The 19,788-nt window shown below is 43.1% G+C and overlaps 1 protein-coding gene across 1 annotated transcript in view; it reads right to left on the bottom strand.

The window, feature by feature from the left end:
* The window catches only part of IPO11 (importin 11), a 280,310-nt gene that overhangs the window by 190,149 nt on the left and 70,373 nt on the right, over window positions 1-19,788 (bottom strand). Inside the window, exons 10-14 of the mRNA XM_019532129.1 lie at window positions 19,387-19,579; window positions 11,090-11,242; window positions 10,758-10,801; window positions 4,781-4,871; window positions 658-705 (exon numbers count right to left, since the gene is read on the bottom strand). Coding sequence (XP_019387674.1) covers window positions 658-705; window positions 4,781-4,871; window positions 10,758-10,801; window positions 11,090-11,242; window positions 19,387-19,579 — 529 coding nt within the window. The remainder of the gene's footprint in view (window positions 1-657; window positions 706-4,780; window positions 4,872-10,757; window positions 10,802-11,089; window positions 11,243-19,386; window positions 19,580-19,788) is intronic.

Below are 19,788 nucleotides of genomic sequence, written 5' to 3'. Positions count from 1 at the left end.
AGAAAAAGACACAGATATTTGGTTTTGTTCTGGTCTTGTTCTGGTCTTAAAACTATTTTAAAACTATTTTAAAATTGTAAAGATGACAAAATTTAAAGATTGGAAGTCATGACTCAGTAGCTTCAGTGCAGAAAGGATTATTCTTCATCCCTTAAAGACTGAAAACTAAGACATAAAAAAGCAGTAATGTTAAATAGGATAATCATAAAAACCTCATAAAACTTCTTCCAAAGTTATCTTTAATTACAAATAAATTAAGTTCTTATGACAGTGAAACAATGTTGTGTTCAGTGCAATTATAAGCGACATCCAATTACGTTTCCATTAGATGTTTTGGAGAAGTCACTTTTCCAACCCTCAGTTTCCTTGATTGCAAAATAAGAAAAACATTTCCCTCACAAAAATGCTTCAGGGATTGATTTTGCTTAAGTACAGAAAACAAAGCCTTATCTCATAGAATAATATAACTTATTTTTTAAATTCCTGCTTTGTGAAATGTGAAATTCAACACTATGAGAACTGGATTTTAGTACTTCTTTCCAAATGTCAGAAACTCAAATACTGCACATCTGTTTTAGACACATAAAAGCAAGGAATGTACAAAACAGCAAAGTACATTTTAAAAGTACTGTTCTTTGCAAAGTAAAATTAATTTACCGGCATCTTTAATCAGTACAGCACTGGAATCTTCCACATTTGTAGGTCCTGCAAAAAAGTAAAACATGGGCAAGTTAAGAAAAAATGCATCAACTAAGCAAAAAGTGTGAGCAAGACACAAGTATTTTCATGAAGTAGCTTATAGCAAAAAATAAAAATCAAATCACATTTTGGCATTCTTAAAGCTAGCTAATTAGAAGTATTAAAGTGCATACAGGTACAGAACAATAAGAGTGATACGTATTTTCTTTAAAATGCACTGTACAAAAAACCCTAGTCGTTGTTAAAAAAAAAGTCTGCCAATTATAACCTGGTCTATATGCAACTCTTACATTAAAATGTAACAATAAAAAATAAAGTTCTTTGTCTAAATATTTCTCAAAAAATTTGAGTAAAAGCTGAGTATGTCTTACTGTATTTACTCAAATAGAAGATGACCCTGACTATAAGGTGACACCCCCTCCCACTCACAAAAAATAGATTCTATATAAGGAAAATTTATAAATTTGTTATAATTTTTCAGGGAAGGTTCTTTGAATAGATGTGATATCTTTTATTAGACCAACTGAGTAATTTGAAAAAAGTTCTTGGCAAGCTTTCAGGCATAGTCACCCTTCTTCACGCATAGGAAGTCTATAATTTTTCAAGTATATAATCTAATTATTGGAAGTTTGCATTGAATTTGTCCCCCTCCTACTGCTGCAACAGGGAAAATAAATCTGGAAGGTCAGGTAGCCCATTGCTTTCTGCTTCTTCACAACTTTTCCCCCTGGCAGCCTGTTCCCCCTCTCCTTACGAGGGGCCCAGACACAAGGAAGTTCGAGGCTGCAAGATAAGTGGCTGGCCGCTCCACCCAGCTTCGCAGGGATCCCCCAAAACCACAGGGCCCAGGGCAGTTGCCCCAATTCGACCCCACTAGGGATAGCCCTGAACATGAAAGTGAGGAGCAAATATGAAAACAAGAACCTTGAAATTAAACATGGCTGTAGCAATTTACATATAGTACCCATGAATTTAGTTTATCCACGATTCATTCATGTTACTTTTTGTTTTTTATTTAGTTAGTTAGTTTTTAACTGCTTAAAGTTTTAGCACAGGTACTCCATAGAAAAACTTTTAAACAGTGCTTCGGCACCTACTCATGTGTATCACAAACTATGCATGCTATTACTCCAAAGCCAAAGGCTCATGGATTATTGCATACTTCACTGGGCTGGGCCCCGAAGTCAATGGCATTTCAAGCCATGATGACCCCACAGCTCAGCATGCATGTGTACTCCAGATACACTCCACAAAGGATCCATGTGCTAATTACTGCCTCCCCCTTGCCTTAAACATGGTGTTCTCGACACAAAGCCAAGGATGCTCCAAAAATTTATATGCAGCTAAGGCACAGGGCACCCTGATCCAGCTTCATCCATCTCATGGTGGTGCCACACTAATTATATGTGAGAGGCTGAGAGAAGGGCTGACAGAGGGATTCTGGGTATGCAATGTTGTGGCTCACCATGACTTGAAAAAGAATCAGTGGTGAGGGAGACTGTGCTTAATGGGACTATCAGATATCCTATTCAGATGGGCTGCACTAATCTGTCCTTATGGTAGATTCCCATCAGCAGCTCAGCCTTTCTGGCTAAGATCAAATATCACATTTTTGGAACCAAAGAGAAGGTTATAAGAGCTGGCTATAGCCCTCCTGGTGCCAGCCTGGTATTGCAGTACCTCCAGCCCTGGTGCCAGTTCCCTGTGGAGAGAACACCTGCTTTTTTTTTCTTAGGAGGCCACACACAAAAAAAGGTTCCCATCAGTATGTGCCCTCAATGTGGGTCATACAAAAAACTAGATAAGGACAATTTTCTTGCCATTTTCCAGTTGGTCTAATAAAAGGTATCATTTTGGAACCAAGAGTTCTGGTTTTTTGTCTGTCTTTTTGTCTCAGACAAACACTGTTACCAAGTACACCCCTGAAATGTGGGTCATGCGTTTTATAGTCATACTCAATATTAGCTGCATGTAATCAACTTTATAGTTGGCTTCCACATGCCAAACACATGCTGCTTTAAGCAGGGATCCAGGTTTTCCCTTTCCCACAGGAAAATGGAAAAAAACAGATTTCCCCTTTTACCTGAGAAAAACGCAGAATTTTCATTTTAGTGGAGAAACACATAGATTTTGCACTTTTGCAAAGAGCTCTCTGCAGGCTGGCAGAGTTCCAGCCTGCAAGGGGCTGGAGGGAGCAGGAGAAGGACAGGCAGGCAGGGGGCAGCCTGTGCATGTATATGCATGTGGCTGCCAGGAAGTCACAAAGCCCCAGCAGGGGAAAGGATGAGGCCATGAGTAGCTGGTTTGGGGACTGTGGGGGGGGTGGTAAAGCCAGCTCCCTACTGCTGTGAGCATGGGGGAGAGGAAAGGAACCCATGCCCACCCAGATCTGTGTGTTGAGTGTGGGTAGGTGTAGGCCGCCCACTGCAGGCTCAGACTCCTCACTCTGCTGCCCTCCCCGGGCCCTCCACAGTCCAGTGGGCTGGACCTGACTGGGCAGGGCAGAACAGGGCTGGGCAAGGAAGCTCCTTGCTGTTGCAAGGCCTGTGCTGCCCTGGCGATGCGCCCACTGCCTGCCCTGCAGCAACGGGGGCAGCAGGACAAAGTTGTTCCCCTCACTGCTAAGGGGTGGGCAGGGGGCACATTGCCAAGGCAGTGTGGAGCTCACGGAGGCAAGCAGCTTTCTCACCCACCCCCACTCTGCCCTGCTGTGCTACATTCCATCCACTGGGCTACGGAGGCCCCTGAGGAGGGCAGCAAGGCAGGGAGCCCAAGCCTGCGGTGGGCAGACCACACCCATTCCCACTCCATGCACAGATCCTGACAGCATGGGTCCCCGCTACCCTCCCTGGGAGTGCATGCAGCAGTAGGGAGCCAGCTCCATCCCTGCCTGAAGCCACAGCAGGCAGCCCACACCCACCCTCAGGTTCCACCCAGGCCACACTGCCTGCGAGGGAGGGGGAGCTGGGCTCTGCACTCCACTCTGCTGCAACAGCCGCCACCTTACGCAGGCAGCAGCCAGGGCTTGAGCGCTGCTGTGGAGGGCTGCAGACCCGGGTCCCTAGCCCCAAAGCCTTGGCAGCTGGGAACCCTCTCTGGCAGGGCTGGGGGGGAGGGGTGTGTGGGTGGTTAGCCAAGGGCACCAGCAGGACCAGGGGGGCTGTGGCTTGGGAGTGAGGGGCCTGGACCCACGCTCTGTAAATAAAGAAGCAGGGAGAGCTCTCATTTCCCATAATAAAAAAACCCAAAATCAAATACCAAGATTTACAGGTACTTAGAATTTATTATAGTGATTGAGGCACAAGTAGGCTTCCAAATTGCCTAAAAATTGTAAATATATCAATAAAACTTTGCATTTAATTGCTACCTACACACACACACACACACAGAGAGAGAAAGAGAGAGAGAGTTTTCGTTTTACTTGCAGACTTTGGGCTTTTAATCAGAGAATTTACCATTTTTATTTTAATCAGAGAAAAACAAGGATCCCTGGTCATAAGACAATGTACTTAGTGAGATTTCTTTGTGTGAAATTATAAAACAAGGGGCTTTTTTCTCCTTGCTAGCTGTTGGGGGGACCTTGTCTTACATTCAAATAAAATGCATTGATCCATGCTCTGTGTGCAATGCCATTAAACAGTATAAATGGTATATAATATATAACCTGATGTCATGAAAAAATAACAATTCTAGACTGTGAAACTCAGACTAAGATACAGTTCAGGTCTCCTTTCAACTTGGCTAAGAAGAATTCTGTTGTCCACCTAGTCAGAACTTTCCAAATAGAAAATTCTGTTTCTTGAATGTTAGAGGAACTGTCAAATACTGGCCACCATGTTCTTAAAGTACATTTTAAAATCCACATTCTATGCCTTTTGTAGTGATAACTGTCAGCCATATCATAGCTTATCCAAGCATGTTTAAATAAATCAAATATGTCTTGATAGGCCACTTATAACATGACTTGCATGATTTACTAAGATTATAAATACATTTTAGAATTAAGATTATACATACTGAACAAAATGTCATACTGGAGTCTGAGTATTCCAAATATTTTTGAAAAACCCCAGCAACTTACCTTGTAGACTGTGAACCATTTCTAAAAGAACAGGAGTAAGAGTCTGATTATACTCATGGAATATATCAATAAAAAGAACTTCTGTGCAAGGCTGAAAAAAGTAAAAAAAAAATCTGTTATAAATCCTACAAAAATAAAAGGCTAATCGAATTTTTAACAGACAGTAAAATACTTTTTAATTGTTGAATAGCTCATAATAAATGCACTGAAACACTATAATGTTGAAAGTTAATTTGTCATAGCATAACAAGTACCACTATAATGACATGTTTAGTTCTAACATTTTTGATAAGCAATGTACACCTCACATGTATCAAGCAATTACTAAATAAATCTTAATAAATTAAAACAACAATACAAGAGTACATTTTACACCTATTACACATACAGGTCACAGCTTTATTTTAGAATCCAAATATTTCTTTTAAAACTACCCAACTTAAATTTATTCTTCATGTCTCAGTTGTATTTTTATACAGATTTCAATTTGCAACTAACAAGCAGATCTCTATCTGCTTGAAACTTTACAAATCCTACTTCATTAGAGATTGCAAGATTGTCCTACCAAAGCTAATATCCAAAGTTAATTCTTGTATTTGAAAACTGAGAGTGCTAATTAAAGGAGTTCCACATCATTCCTTCTACATGTCTCTAATATGAGGACATTACTCAGGAAGACTAGACACCGATGAAATGAGCCCTACCATAAACAGATGTGCGTGGGCACATGCACACGCACAAAGGAAGGGACAAGAAGGATTATCTTTTCACTTATTTCACAAATTGATTCTGTTGTATTTCAACAGATCTTCTCATCACATAAAAATCGGTGGGGGGCTCCCTGTGCCACTTGTGGCATGTGTACTGTGGGTTGGCCACCCCTGGCATACAACATGGAAAGTTTCTTTTCACCCAGGATAGTTCATGGCTTATGGAAGAAAGACAGAAACGTCAGAAAAATTAATTTCAGCAAAAAACTCCAGATGAGGCCTAAAAGTGACTCTCTTTCTAAAAAAACTTCACGTAGAGAAGCTTGTCATAAAAATACAGCTTATTCATACTCCTCTTAACCAATATAAAGCCTACCAGAAAGCCCGTTTTCACCAACAGTTATTAAAAGGAGCCACAGGCTTAAATGGAAAATATACAAAAAGCCCACTTGATATGAAAGTCCCAGAAAGAAGGAGTGGTAGAAAAACCATGGGTAGGATTTTTTAGAAATGTTATCGTCATATCAGAAAATAATATGGCCTTAGGCAAAAGGACAGAAAGTAGAGATCTTTATTTTCATCATGTTTCAAGAGACAGATCAATGTCTCTCCAGGGACCACAAGCCAGTTTTTAAAGATCCTTTGTAAGGGTATCACCTTTACAGCTGTTGAACGGGACTTTAAAAAGTGGCTTAGGAAATCAGTGTGAAGCACAATGTGCCCAGAGGCTGGATGGTTTACCCAAGTCCAATGATGCCTGACTGGACCTTTCTAGGAGGAAGAATTTAAATTTTGCCTCCCTTGAGTTTGGATCTTTTGGAGAAGCACTTGTAAATTTCTGCCTTCTATCACAGGTAACAAAGTCAGCTCAGTCTGTTATTTACCAGCACTGCTGGAGAGAGGGGGGGAGGGGGTGAACCAAGCCATTTTAGCATTCCTGCACAGGGTAACAAAACTCCTTCAGCAAAGAAGGTATTCAAGAAACTAAGCCTACCACTGCTCTATCTAAAAATGTTGCTTGCAAATAAATAAAATTCATTTTGCCAGAAGGCAAAGAACACATAACTACACTAACACCTAATCTTAACTATAGAAACACATCAACAAACTCCCTTGGAGCAGGAGTAGGCAACATCTTAGAGCAAGGAGTTGCTTTCATAGAGTTTAGCTCCAAGTGTAGACCACTTCCAACCTGGCAAGCACTGCCACCGCCACAGCCATAATCACTACTCTCCCCCACAGTGCCACTGCTGCAGCTTCCCCAGCAGGGTAAAACCTCCTGCTGCTTAAGCCATACACAGAAGCCCAGTGTCACCAAAATGCTACCAAAGTCCACCACTGCCAAAAGGCTGCAGCAGTCTTCTAGCTCCTCGAGCCAAATAAAATGGCTCTGGACCAGGCATGGCATAAACCTTTTCTTTATCTTGTGCCCTCCTCTAGATATTCTGGTAAATGCGCAATAGAATCTAACACGCGATTCATGCAATTGCACCTCCTCCACATGTACATGGCAGGAGGCATAACTGTGGGATCCAGCATCAGATCTTAACATACCTTACAGCCAGTGTAGAGGGAGCCAAGGAACATGATCCCACGGGATGATGCCATGGCTGAGAGTCCCCTCAGCTGCCATTGCACATGGTGCATCCCATGGGTGGGAACCCTATCAACTGATAGGGGTATAGCTGATCCCAGGGCTGATCCCAGCCACAGGGGTATAGCTATGCTACATGTGTAAATAAATGCTGAATAGAAACCAGTTATAAAATTAGTACACATTTTCCAGCTTTAACTTTATAGCTCAGGGGTGGGCAATTATGTTGGCTGGGGGGCCATTTAGAGAGTTTTAGTGAGCTGTTGCAGGCCAACTGAGCCTACCTGTCATTGTCCCCCAGCTCCCCCCCACCCCCAAACCCACAACAGCTCAGGGATCTGGCCTGAGGACCATATTTTGCCCATCCCCATTATAGCTGGACAAACCTTTTTAAGATGTGCTAGTTAATTTGCACATGTAGCTGGTCTACATTAATTGCATAATTAACCCAATACTTGCATGATAAATGCAACATGAAGAGGGAGCTTTGGTGGGTAAGGAAGTCAGACAGCCACAGAATCTCTTTTGGAAAGGCAAGTAAATATCTGTAAGGTGATACTGCTTCACAGAATGATCTTTTATATTTAGGAATGGATTGTAAAACAGGAATATTAACTGGATTCTGTTAAGAGCTGAGGAAGAGAAGGTAGCAAAAATTATCGTATTTACTTGAATACACAATAAGGTTGTTTCCCCCCAAATCAGCATGGGGAAAACAGCTCCTCATCTTACATTTGCATACAAGGAAACCTCATTCAACACATTACCTATCATTAAACTGCTGTCAAAAGAAACAAATGTGCAGTAATGCAAACCAATTATGAAGCTGATTAAATGGAGCTGACACTGAATATGACTGTAAAACAATATTGTGCAGGGATCCTGGTTTTCTCTGATAAAAAAAAATCCCAATTTTCAGATTAAAAATGCATCCCAATATCCAAATTTTTCCATGGAGTTTCATTTTAATTATGGAAAACATAGCTTTTGGGTTACTTTTTTTAAATCCAAAAATTGGGGATTTTTTTTTTTTTATTTTTTTTTAAATTGGGGAAAACCAGGATCCCTGATGATTAGTGTGACCCTGCCCTCCATGAGGTGAAGCCAACCCAGGTTGCCCTGCATCTAATTTTTTTTAAGGATCCCACAACTCATGACAAGAATGCCCAGTGGAAGTCATGAGTGCGGGGGGTGCTAATTTGCACATAGATCCTTTGTGGGGGTACCTGGAGTACACACACATACTGAATACTGAGCTACAGGATTACCATGGCTTGAAATGTAGACTCTGCAGGGGCCTAGCCCAAAGAGCTGTTGGGCTTTGGAGTAATATCATGCATAGTTTGGGCTACATATAAGTTGATACAAAAGGGCTGCTTAAAAGTATGTTCATAGAGTACCTGAGTTAAAACTTGCAGCAGTTTCAAAAAAAGGTAAACTGCAACAATTATGGATGAACTAAGTCTATGAGTACCCACAGCAATTTGCCTATATGTTTATTTCAAAGTCAGTGCCTTCAGAATTGCCCCTCATTTCCATGAGTTCAGCAAGAGTGGGGTCTGACACTAAGGCAGGGGTGGGAACAGGGCTACAGGGGGAAGAAACTGTGGAGGCAGAGAGCAAGGGGGCCACCTGACCTTCCCAGATTTACTTTCCCTGCTGTAACAGTGGGCGGGAGAAAAATTCAAGGCAAACTTCTGATATTTAGATTCTGTAGCTGTAACTAACAAATTTTTACATTTTCCATACATAGAATCTAATAATTGGGGGTCACATCTTAAATTCAAGGTGGCCTTATATTCAAGAAAATATTAATCAATAAAACATTCTGAATAAACTTTTTATCTGCACTTACTGATAAAGTCAGTGTGTCACGTAACCATGTCCTAAACCCAACCTTCATCCCTTTTAGATTTCCTAGTAGTTTGCATTTTAATATAATTCTATACCAAGGATGCTCAACCTCCAGCCTGTGACACCATGTCATCTGGCCCACAGGGCTCCCCATTGGTCTGGAAATTTGGCTGCAGGGACTGGTGAAACTGCTTGCCTGCTACCAAATCTCCAGACCATAGGGGAGGCACGGACCCCGTAAGCTGAATTCAGCACCCAATCTGAGCATGTAGGGCCAGGTGGGAGCGGCACTGTGCCCCAGGGCCCAATCCCAGCACCAAGCCCCCAGAACTCAAACTGGCATAAGGGGGGCACAAGGAAACAGTACCTGCATATCTAAGATTATTTTAAAAAGTAGTGAATATTAGTTGATAGCTTAAAAAACTGATTATATTGTTACTTTTGTTCAGTCAGCACGGAGTTAAAGAGCCTGTAATAGGGAAACAAAGGCTCCTGTTACTAAAAAAGAGGAAAGCACAGCAGGCTAGTCTGCTGAGTAGGCAGACAGGCAGCTAAAGCAAGGGTTGCATGCAGCAGACTTAAGGTGCAATGTACAGGAGCAAGCTGCCCATTAGAGTCAAAGAGAAACATCTGTGCAAGCTAGTGAGTCACCTGACTCAGATAGGACGGCACTCCAGTAGAAAAGCTGAAAGCTTGGGAAGAAATGGAAGAGAACTAGTGCTCTGCTGGAAACAAAGCTGTCTGGGGACAGTGGCTACATGAGAATCTCCTGGCAGTTGTCGAGGTGCTCTGAAGGCAGAGAGGTGAGAGCCCTAAGGCTTGAGGGCTACTGGACTCAATGATCTCACGAGGTCCCTTCCAGCCCCTAATGTCTATGAAATCCATGAACAGTTTGTAGGGAAGGTTTTTGTTAAAGTATTAGCTTGCCTTTTTCTTCTTAATTTATAACTGATGGACTAGCTTGTGGCTGTAAGGGATGAAGAGGGGCCAAAGTGGGGTGCTTGAGTGCCATACTGAGGTTTAGGCTACAGGGGGTACCTGAGGGGCACACTGAGGTTTGGGGTGCCAGATGCAGGTGGCCTGAGGCCACGAGGGCTAAGGCTGGGCCTGTGTGGAGCAACAGAGGCAGCCTGAAGCCAGGGGGTCCAGAGTTGAAGCCTGAGAGGGACAAAGACAGGGCCAAGGGGGCCCAGAGCCTAAGAAACGCTTGACTAGGACCAGAGGGGGCTCTGAGCCCAGGAGGGGAGAGAACAGAGCCAGGGGTCCAGAGCCTAAAAAGGGGCAAGGTTGAGACTAAAGCCCAGAAATCAATGTCTGGTGCGGTGAGCCTAGGCTAAAAGGGACACAGTTAAAGAAAAGGGGTCAAAGCTGGTAAGGTCGAAGACACTACAAAGGTTTCAAGGCCCAAGAAGGCCAAACATTGCAGTGGAGCCAGGCAATGTCTCAAAAAAGGTATTGTGTACCATTTGTTAGGCATGGGCGTGAATATAGGGGCAGATAGAGGTCACGAAAACAGCCCTTAAGGCACCCGGTGTCCTAGGGCACGAATAGGGCTGGAAGGGCTGCAACAGACTAAACAAAGATAGATTGGCAGTGAAATGGACTCCCTCTGGACCTCAGGGCAGCCTCCCAACCTTTTGTTTAGAACAACATCAAGGCACGGCAGGTAAGCAGTACGGAAGGGCACCCCAAGGAATCAGAGGAGCAGGAGTCATGTGTTCACCACAGGGCACACCAGAACCTCTGGATACAGGTTCCATCACAAAGCCACTCACATTTTTTTAAACTAATCTTGCTTTGTTCAAACTAAAATACTTACTCGAAGACTGTATTTCCAAGAATCTCCTCCTGTCTCTTCTACAGCTACAATTCATAAAGAAAAAACAAAGCACGTTACATTAAGGAAGTATTTCATTTGTAATTTAAAAAATTAATTTAATTTAATCAATAAAAAAAAAAACATTCTGTGCTACTGAATATATCAGTTTGTGAGAAAAATCTTTAGGCAAGTGTATAACATTTATCTACACAGAAAGACTCCACAGAGAAGACTGTCAAAGGCTTTCTCTATGCATTTTAACAAAGGGTATTTTGTGGATATACTAAGAATCTAAATAAAAGTTAGACTGAAAATATGGTATAGTTCCTTACTAAAGCCTTCTGGATCCTCTTCCCACATTGTCAACTCTTCTTCTGTCAGCAGGAAGTACTGACTAACTAATCTCCTGCATATCTCTGTCAAGGTAGGGTATGTGAAGAATGATGTCTTAATCTTATGTGCTTCAAGAGTTTCAGGGCTGCTATCTGTAAAAATATTTCAAAATTACTGTTACATGAGTTAATGTGTTACCGTATGAGTAGTAAATTACTGGATAAGCAATTCTTATACACAGAAGTACAATTATATTTCAAAACTGACTTTTGAATACACTCCTTCAGTAAATCATATTGCTAAATTAAATATTTTTAAGTGATATCTCATATAAAAAGAGGTACCTTGCTAGGATTTCCAGCACATTTGTCTCCAAGTAAAAGCTTGAAAGAGAGAACTGATAGGAAAGGCAAGGCGGGTAGGAAAGAGAAAAAACAAAATGCTTAACCCACTAGGGACATTAAAAATGAACTTGAACAGGAAATTGCAAAACAAGAAATCTTTCACAGACCGGATTGTGTTAAGTATGGTCTACACCAAGATTCTTATTCTATGACCTAGATTAGGTTTTATAAGCCCTGTCCCTCAATGGGTTAACTGCTTTGCTTTCCTCTGCTTCTCCGACTTCATCAGTCTAGAAAGGTGAAAATTTATCCTGCTTTTTGAATAATTTACTTTCACTATTCTAATTACCAAAGGAAACTGTTCAATTTGGTCCTCCCTAATTCATCTTCTTTTCCCACTTGATACTGTATTGCAGGGGTGACTGGTGCCTCCTGAGTCTGGGGGGGCACAATTGGTGGGCAGACCTGGGGGTGGCTTATTTCCACTCACATACTTCTGTGCCACAACTTAGTGCCCCCCCACAACACGCCTCCACCTCACACAGCAAAAAAACTGCCCCACCCTAAGCAGTGCTGAGTCGAGGGCCAATCTCGGGGGGGCACATGCCCCCCTGCCATGCCCACCCTACCAGTTGCCTCTGCTGTAGTAAAGTCACAATGCTAGCTTAAAAGCTAAAGCTCCAATCACATCCAGCAGACACGGGAACCCACATGAAGTTCTGCTGATAGACACAGGATTTCTACTATATCAATTCAATCATGTTTATGGATTTCTGATTTTGCTGACAATTCAAGTAGAGAATGACCAAAGGGATACAACTTTATTTAAAACACCGAAGTGTAAAATAGAAATTGAGAATACAAACCTAAACTAGCAAGTTTTACAATTTTAATAAATATTCATATTTCAAATTTTCTCAGAGGTTCCTATACTCAAATAATGCTGGGGGAAAAAATACACACACACACACACCTATTTTGCTCATGCAAGCTAATAATAACTTAAGGATATCTTGTGTCTTCAGTAGTTACTAAATCCCTCCAGCATATCAGTGTGAAAAAGCTGTGGTCCCATAATGATCACAGGAAATCACAGGATCACAGGAAATTGCAAGGGGCCTCGGGAAGCCATCTAGTCCCAACCCCATGCTCAAAGCAGAATCATCCCCAACTAGGTCACTCCAGCCAGTGCTTTGCTGAGCAGGGCCTTAAAAGCCTCCAAGAATGGAGATTCCAAAACCTCTCTAGGAAACTTGTTCCACTGCTTCACCACCTTCTTAATGAGAAAGTTTTCCAAATATGTAATCTATAGCTCCCTTACTGCAACTGAGCTAGGGACAGAAGTTGCACATAAATTGGTTTAAGTGATCAGAAACTGGTTTAAACCTGTAACAGAACAGAAGTTCAGTACACATAAACCAGTTTCAAAATGACCAAAACTAGTTCAAGATAAACCTGGTTGAATCAGACTTAGCTGATTTAGGTCAAAGTGGTTTACGGAATTTCTCTCCCAGCCCCTTTCCTGGTTTAAATTAAATGTTAAAGACAGTCTCCCACCATCCCAGTATACTTTTCAGCCCTGGGCTGAGCTGGGCTGTGCTGTCTGCTCAAGCAGAGCAGGGTTTGCCATGCCCCCCCTGCCCTCCAGCCAGAGCAGCGAGAGCTGGCTGATAAGGAAGTGAGGTAGAAAACCCACCTGGGGACACAGCCTGGTCTGCCTAGCAGCATTCCCTCTAAGATGCATGTATGTGTGGCCATGCACAATAAAATCACACCACACAGTAACTTTTTAATGTCATGCACACAGTGGTGTATAGATGGAGAAGTAGTAGGGGGCCATGGCCCCCAGGCACCGGCCTGGGAGGGGATGCCAAGTGCCATAGCAAGGGGGTGCCAACACTCCCCCCCACTACCACTCTGGCTTCACGTCTGGCCACTTACCACCCACCCCAATCTGGCCACAGCCTCCTACAGGAGGATGGAGAGGTGGGCACGCTGAGATACCCGCGCACTCCCAGCCAGGATTGCTCACAGATTGCTAAAACTTAGAGGAAACACTACTGCCTGGCTGGAGTGAAGCAAACCCTGTGCCAAATTTTTCCCTGCTGCAGCGGAGTGAGTGGCAGGGTGTGACAGCAGGCTCAGGCGGAGGGGAAGGAGAAGGATTAAATCCCTCCCACCTCCCCTCTCCCACCAGCACAGAACCCCAGCTGGGGTCTATCAACTTTCCCCCACCACTAGCCACTTATTTGAGTGGCAGGGGGCATAGCCAGCCAGCAGCTCAGGCAGCACCTCAGGAGAAGGGGGCAGCACCAGGCCAATGTCTGGCTCTCCACTGCTAAAGCAGCCAGCAGGCAGGAAAAGCTGGGAGACCATGACTGGGGTCCAATGCCAGAAGGAATAGGGGGCAGGGGAGTTTAATTCCTCTTCCTCCTCCTCCCCAAGCCTGAAGTGCTACCTAGGCTGCCAGCTGTTTGTGCTCCCCCGCCGCTCATACCCCTGCACCGCTCGAGCAGCAAGTGGGGTAAGGGAAAGCCAGGCAAACCTCAGCTGGGGTCACATGCCAGTGTGAGAGGGGAGGCAGGGGGGTTTAGTCCCCCTTCCTCCCAGGCTGCCAACTGGCCACACCCTCTGCTGCCAGGGGACCAACCTGCTTCCCCTTTCTCCCTCCAGGCACACCCCAGCTGGTGTCTCTGCAGACCACGGCGGGGGTTTAAACCCCTCCCCAATCATACTCAGCAGCCTGCTGGGGCCTGGCCACACCCCACTCTCAACTCAGCTTCCCTTCAGTCTTCCAGCCACCACTGAAAGGAAGGGAGAGCTTGCTCTAGCATCCCCCCCCCACACACTTCTATGTCTATTCACTTGCTTCTTGCTTCAATCTATCTAGGTTAAACTAAACTGTAAAGATTAAATCCGTTTAGACTAAGGCTTTTTGAATATCTGTACTTAGCCCCCAAGACCACTGCTCCCTGTTCTGTTATCGGTCACCACTGAGACCAGTCTAGCTCCATCTTCTTTGGAACCACCCTTCGAGTAGTTAAAGGCTGTTATCAAATCCTCCCTTATTCTTCTCTTCTGCACACTAAATAAACTCAGTTCCCTCAGCCTCTCCTGAGAAGTCATATGCCTCGGCCCCCTGACCAGTTTCACTGGCCTCCACTAGAGTCTCTCCAACTTGTCCACATCCTTTCTACAGTGGAAGGCCCAAACTGGACACAGTACTCGAGATGTGGCCTCACAAGTGCAGAACAGAGGGGAATAATTATTTTCCTTGATTTACTCTGAACATCTACCAAGGTGATTAAGAAAAGTCAGCATGGATTCACCATGGGCAAGTCATGCCTGACCAACCTGACTGCCTTCGGTGATGAGGTGTCTGGCTCTGTGGATGTGGGGAGGATCCAGGGAATGTGGCTGATCTTGATTTTAGCAAGCCTTTTGATACGGTCTCCCACAACATGCTTACAGGCAAGCTAAGGAAATACAGGCTGGATGAATGGACTGTAAGGTGGATGGAAAACTGGCTAGAGCATTGAGCTTAGAGAGTAGTAATCAAAGGCTTGATGTCTAGTTGACAGCTGGTGTCAAGTGAAGTGCCCCAGGGGTTGGTCCTGGGGCTGGTTTTGTTCAATGTCTTCATCAGCAACCTGGAAGATGGCATAATGTGCACCCTCAGCAAGTTTGCAGATGACACCCAGCTGGGGAGAGTAGTAGATACACTGGAGGGTAGGGCTGGATTCAGAGTGACCTACACAAATTGAAGGATTGGGCCAAAAGGAACCTCATGAGGTTCAACAAGGACAAGTGCCAAGTCCTGCACCTAGGACACAACAATCCCATGCACCAGTACAGGCTGGGGGCTGACAGGCAGGGCAGCAGCTGTGCAGAAAAGGACCTGGGGGTTACAGAGGACAATAAGCTGAATATGAGCCAGCAGCATGCCCTTCTTTCAAAGAAGGCTAAAAGCATCCTAGGCTGTATTGGGAAGCATGTTGCCAGTAGGTCCAGCGATTATTCCCCTCTATTCAGCACTGGTCAGGCCACATCTGAAGTACTGCATTCAGTTTTGGGCCCCCCTACTACAGAAAGGATGTGGACAAATTGGAGACAGTCCAGCAGAGGGCAACAAAAATGGTGAGGGGACTGGGGGACATGACTTATGAGGAAAGACTGAAGGAACTGGGCTTATTTAGTCTAGAGAAAAGGAGACTAGGATGGGATTCAATAGCAGCCTTCGATTATCTGAAGGGAGATTTGAAAGAGGATGGAGCTAAACTGTTCTTAGTGCTGACAGAAAACAGAACAGGAGCAATGGTCTCAAGTTACAGCACGGGAAGTTTAGGTTAGATATTGGGAAGAATTTTCTCACTAGGAGGGTAGTAAAACACTGGAACAGGTTACCCGGAGAGGTGGTGGAAGCTTCGTCCTTGTCAGTTTTTAAGACCTGGCTAAGACAGAGCTTTGGGTGGTATGATCTAGTTGGGGCTGGTCGTTGTTTGAGCAGGGGGTTGGACTAGATGACCTCCTGATGTCCCTTCCAAGCCTAATTTTCTATGATTATTATTATATTATTATTATAAGTATATGAGATTTATACAGTTACAATCAATGCTCCCAAATTGGATCAAACTGACTTGGGTGGAAAAGTAGACATTTATTTTTCTTTGTGTTATCATTACATTATGTGAATTAAGACTGTTTGCATTTCTTAACTGTGCGTTATCTGTACTTTAATATTCGCATTATTTTTAATTTTAACCTTAAAATTGTTAAAAGCTTACAATTAGTAAATTTCTAGATCGTTCTGCCATGCACATATAAACAATGGTTACCCTGAAAAGCAACTGACCAAAATCTTTACCACATTTTCTACACACCTCATTGAGCAGGTAGGATGTACTGGGTAGTTTTTTTAATTATTTTTTTGGTGCGGGGAAGGTTGGAGTGAAGGGGGTTAAGTTAAACTGAAACTGATTTGCACTGCAGCTTGCAGTTTCAAAATTAACTAATTTCATCAGTGTGATGAAGTCATCATAGATTTCATAGACATTAGGGCTGGAAGGGACCTCGGGAGATCATCGAGTCCAGCCCCCTGCCCAAAGGGCAGGAAGTCAGCTGGGGTCATAGGATCCCAGCAAGATAAGCATCCAATTTGCTCTTGAAGGTGTTCAATGTAGGTGCTTGAACCACCTCCGCTGGCAGACTGTTCCAGACCTTGGGGGCTCGGACAGTAAAGAAATTCTTCCTTATGTCCAGCCTGAAACGGTCTTGCAGGAGTTTGTGACCGTTCGACCTCGTCATCTCATGGGGCGCTCTGGTGAACAGATGTTCCCCCACATCCTGGTGGTCACCCCTGATAAACTTGTAGGTGGCCATCAGATCACCCCTGAGCCTGCGCTTTTCCAGGCTAAAGAGTCCCATGGCTCTCAGCCTGTCATCGTAAGATCTGTTTTCCTGACCTCTGATCATGCGTGTGGCTCTCCTCTGGACTCTCTCAAGCTTCTCCACATCCTTTTTGAATTGTGGAGCCCAAAACTGGACGCAGTACTCCAGCTGCAGCCTCACTAAGGCCGAGTATAAGGGGAGCAAAGCTAACCGCACTTCATCATGCATCCACAGATGCATGACAAATAGATGCAAGGAGGTGACACTTCCCCTCTATGCAGCATTGGTCAGAGTGCAGTTGGAGTACTGCGTCCAGTTTTGGGCGCCGTACTTCAAGAAGAATGTTGATAGACTCGAGAGGGTCAAAGGAGGACCACTTGTATGGTTAGGGGCTTACAGAACAAGCTCTATGAGGAGAGACTGAGGGACCTGGACCTCTTTAGTGTCCGCAAGAGAAGGCTTGCAGGTGATCTTGTGGCAGCCTACAAATTCATTAGGGGAGCACAGCAAGGGATCGGAGATACTCTGTTCACCAGGGACCTCTTGGGGTAACAAGGAACAATGGTCACAAACTGACAGAGCAGATTTAAGCTAGATATCAGGAAAAACGTCTTCACAGTAAGGGTGGCCAAATTTGGAATGGGCTTCCAAAGGAGGTGGTGCTGTCCCCTACCTTGGGGGTCTTTAAGAGAAGGCTGGATAGGCATCTGGCTGGGGTCATCTGACCCCAGCACTCTTTCCTGCCTAGGCAGGGGGTCGGACTCAATGGTCTATTGAGATCCTTTCCGACCCTAGCACCCATGTATCTATGAATCTATGAAAGTATCTGTCCTCAAGAAAACATGGTGGCTTTCTTTCTTGTTAGGAGGTACATTCTTTCTTGAACCAACTTGGCTTCACACAAAATATAAAAAGGTAGCCATATTAAAACAGGTCATTTCTGCTAGCAGTAATATGTAATATTCTATATAGATTTTTACCTAATACTTGTAGCGTCATCATTTGTGAAAGCAATAAGGGGAAGCTATTTTAAAAGGACATTTTCTTTGGGGAATTCTCTAAAAATTGAGAATTCAGTATTGAGAAAGACTCAAAATGAAAATTTCAGGTATAAAGAACAAAACCAAAAAGAAGAATGAAGCCTAAAAAAGTCCTGAACTATATTAACACTGAAGATTTCAGTGAATATCAACTACAAGAGAAGTTAGATGTTCCTTCATTATTAAGGTTGTTCATGACATAAAATGGTTTGACACAGTTTTAAATGTCTCCAAGGCTCCATTTATAATTAATTTTAACTCAAAATAATTAATAGAATTGTACATTCTTATAAAATTCACTCTGTCCCCGAAAAAGTATTACAAATTATGTATGATACATTGTATTCTTCATACATAATGTGTTTACATTTCAGATTTAAGTACAACAGTTCAGTTTAAACATAATTTTGAGACTGCAAGCTGCATTGCCAAAACAGATAATTCTGCAAATAGTCTATGCAGATGATTTTACCAATACTACAATACTCAAAAAATTACTCAGTGACTACTGAAAATCTACAGACCATCCTTCTAAGCATTAAATACTGGATTTGTGTAATTTAATTAAATCGTCATTGTATATTAAAACAAATGCTTGAACTTCTTAAAATTATTTTAAATTGGAAATGAAAATGAAATGCTAAGTTCTGCAACTCAGTTAATTCTAGTAACTATTCAGTTGCAATACTAAAGTTTAAACTGAAATGTAGTAAGTGCTATTCAAAGATGTGTTTCAACACTAGGAAATACAATGTTAATTATCTACCTATTGGAGTAAACAATTTTTACCTAGAGCCAGCATGTTGTTAAATGGTCATGCAGTAGTAAAACTGAAAAACTTCAATGAATTCAAGAACTTTCCCAAAACTTTTACTTTGTCTCTCTCTCAATCAGACCTGTTGTCAATTACAGCAAACAGTGAAAGCTCTTTTACCATACATCTTCTCAGAAAATGCAACAAGCACCTCCAACTTGATAATTTTAAAATTAACCAGGCCCTGGACCTAAATGAGGATTGTTTATGCTATAAGATTTACAGAAAGCCAAAGCAGTAATTTTCACTGTATTTCTATATGGGAAAACTATTTTATTGCTTATTTCTTATATGCTTAAATCATCCATAGGATGGAAGCACAGAAAGAAAGAAAGCAAGCAACATGCTGTAAACTTGGACTCCAACTCAGAAAACGCACCGATCTGTGAAACTTAAAACAATCTGTGTTGCTCTCCAATTGGGCTTGTCAGCCATAAACGGATTCATCAGGCATCTAACCAGAACTCTTACGTTTACACCATGATCCAAAAGATCGATACTTGCCTACAACTACAAAATGCTATTTATGTAGCACTTGGGGGAGTCTGTCCCAAAACAGTATCATTTCCACAGGCAAAATAACATATAATAATGTTAGCTATTGTGTTATTAAGGATTTGGAACTTTTTTTAAATGTCTGGGTTTAGTGTTGGATCACAGCTAGCAAGTATTAAGGATTAGAAAGCTTGCTGAGTAAAAAGCAATGGTACCTTCAAAATTTTTTGATGGCTTGTACGCATAGTTTTTTACAATCATCTTAATGAGATTCATACACTGGACAATGAAACGCTCAAATACAACGCCTTCACCAGCCTCTGTGAAAACATAGCTTACAGCAAACTCCAATGATCTCTGAATCAGAGGGGTGAATGAAAAAGGATGTTGGTCCAAGAAGTCCAAAAGCTGTTAAAAAAAAATCAAAGTGAAAGTTACTTAACTCACAGCCCCGCTCCCACACAGCTCATGCACTGCCTCCCACAGTGGCCATAGCTCCACCCCACAGGGGCCAAAATCCCCCAACAGGAGCCCACAGCCCACCAACAGGGGTGCTACTGCCCTCCTCGCAGGACCCACATGCACCCTGCCCCGCACCAGCCCCACCCGCCTCCCCC

Source organism: Crocodylus porosus, unplaced genomic scaffold, assembly GCF_001723895.1.
Source record: "Crocodylus porosus isolate Cpor-Errol unplaced genomic scaffold, CroPor_comp1, whole genome shotgun sequence".
Taxonomy (NCBI): domain Eukaryota; kingdom Metazoa; phylum Chordata; order Crocodylia; family Crocodylidae; genus Crocodylus; species Crocodylus porosus.
The sequence above is the reverse complement of the archived record's forward strand: the minus strand, read 5'-3'. Positions and strand labels throughout refer to the sequence as shown.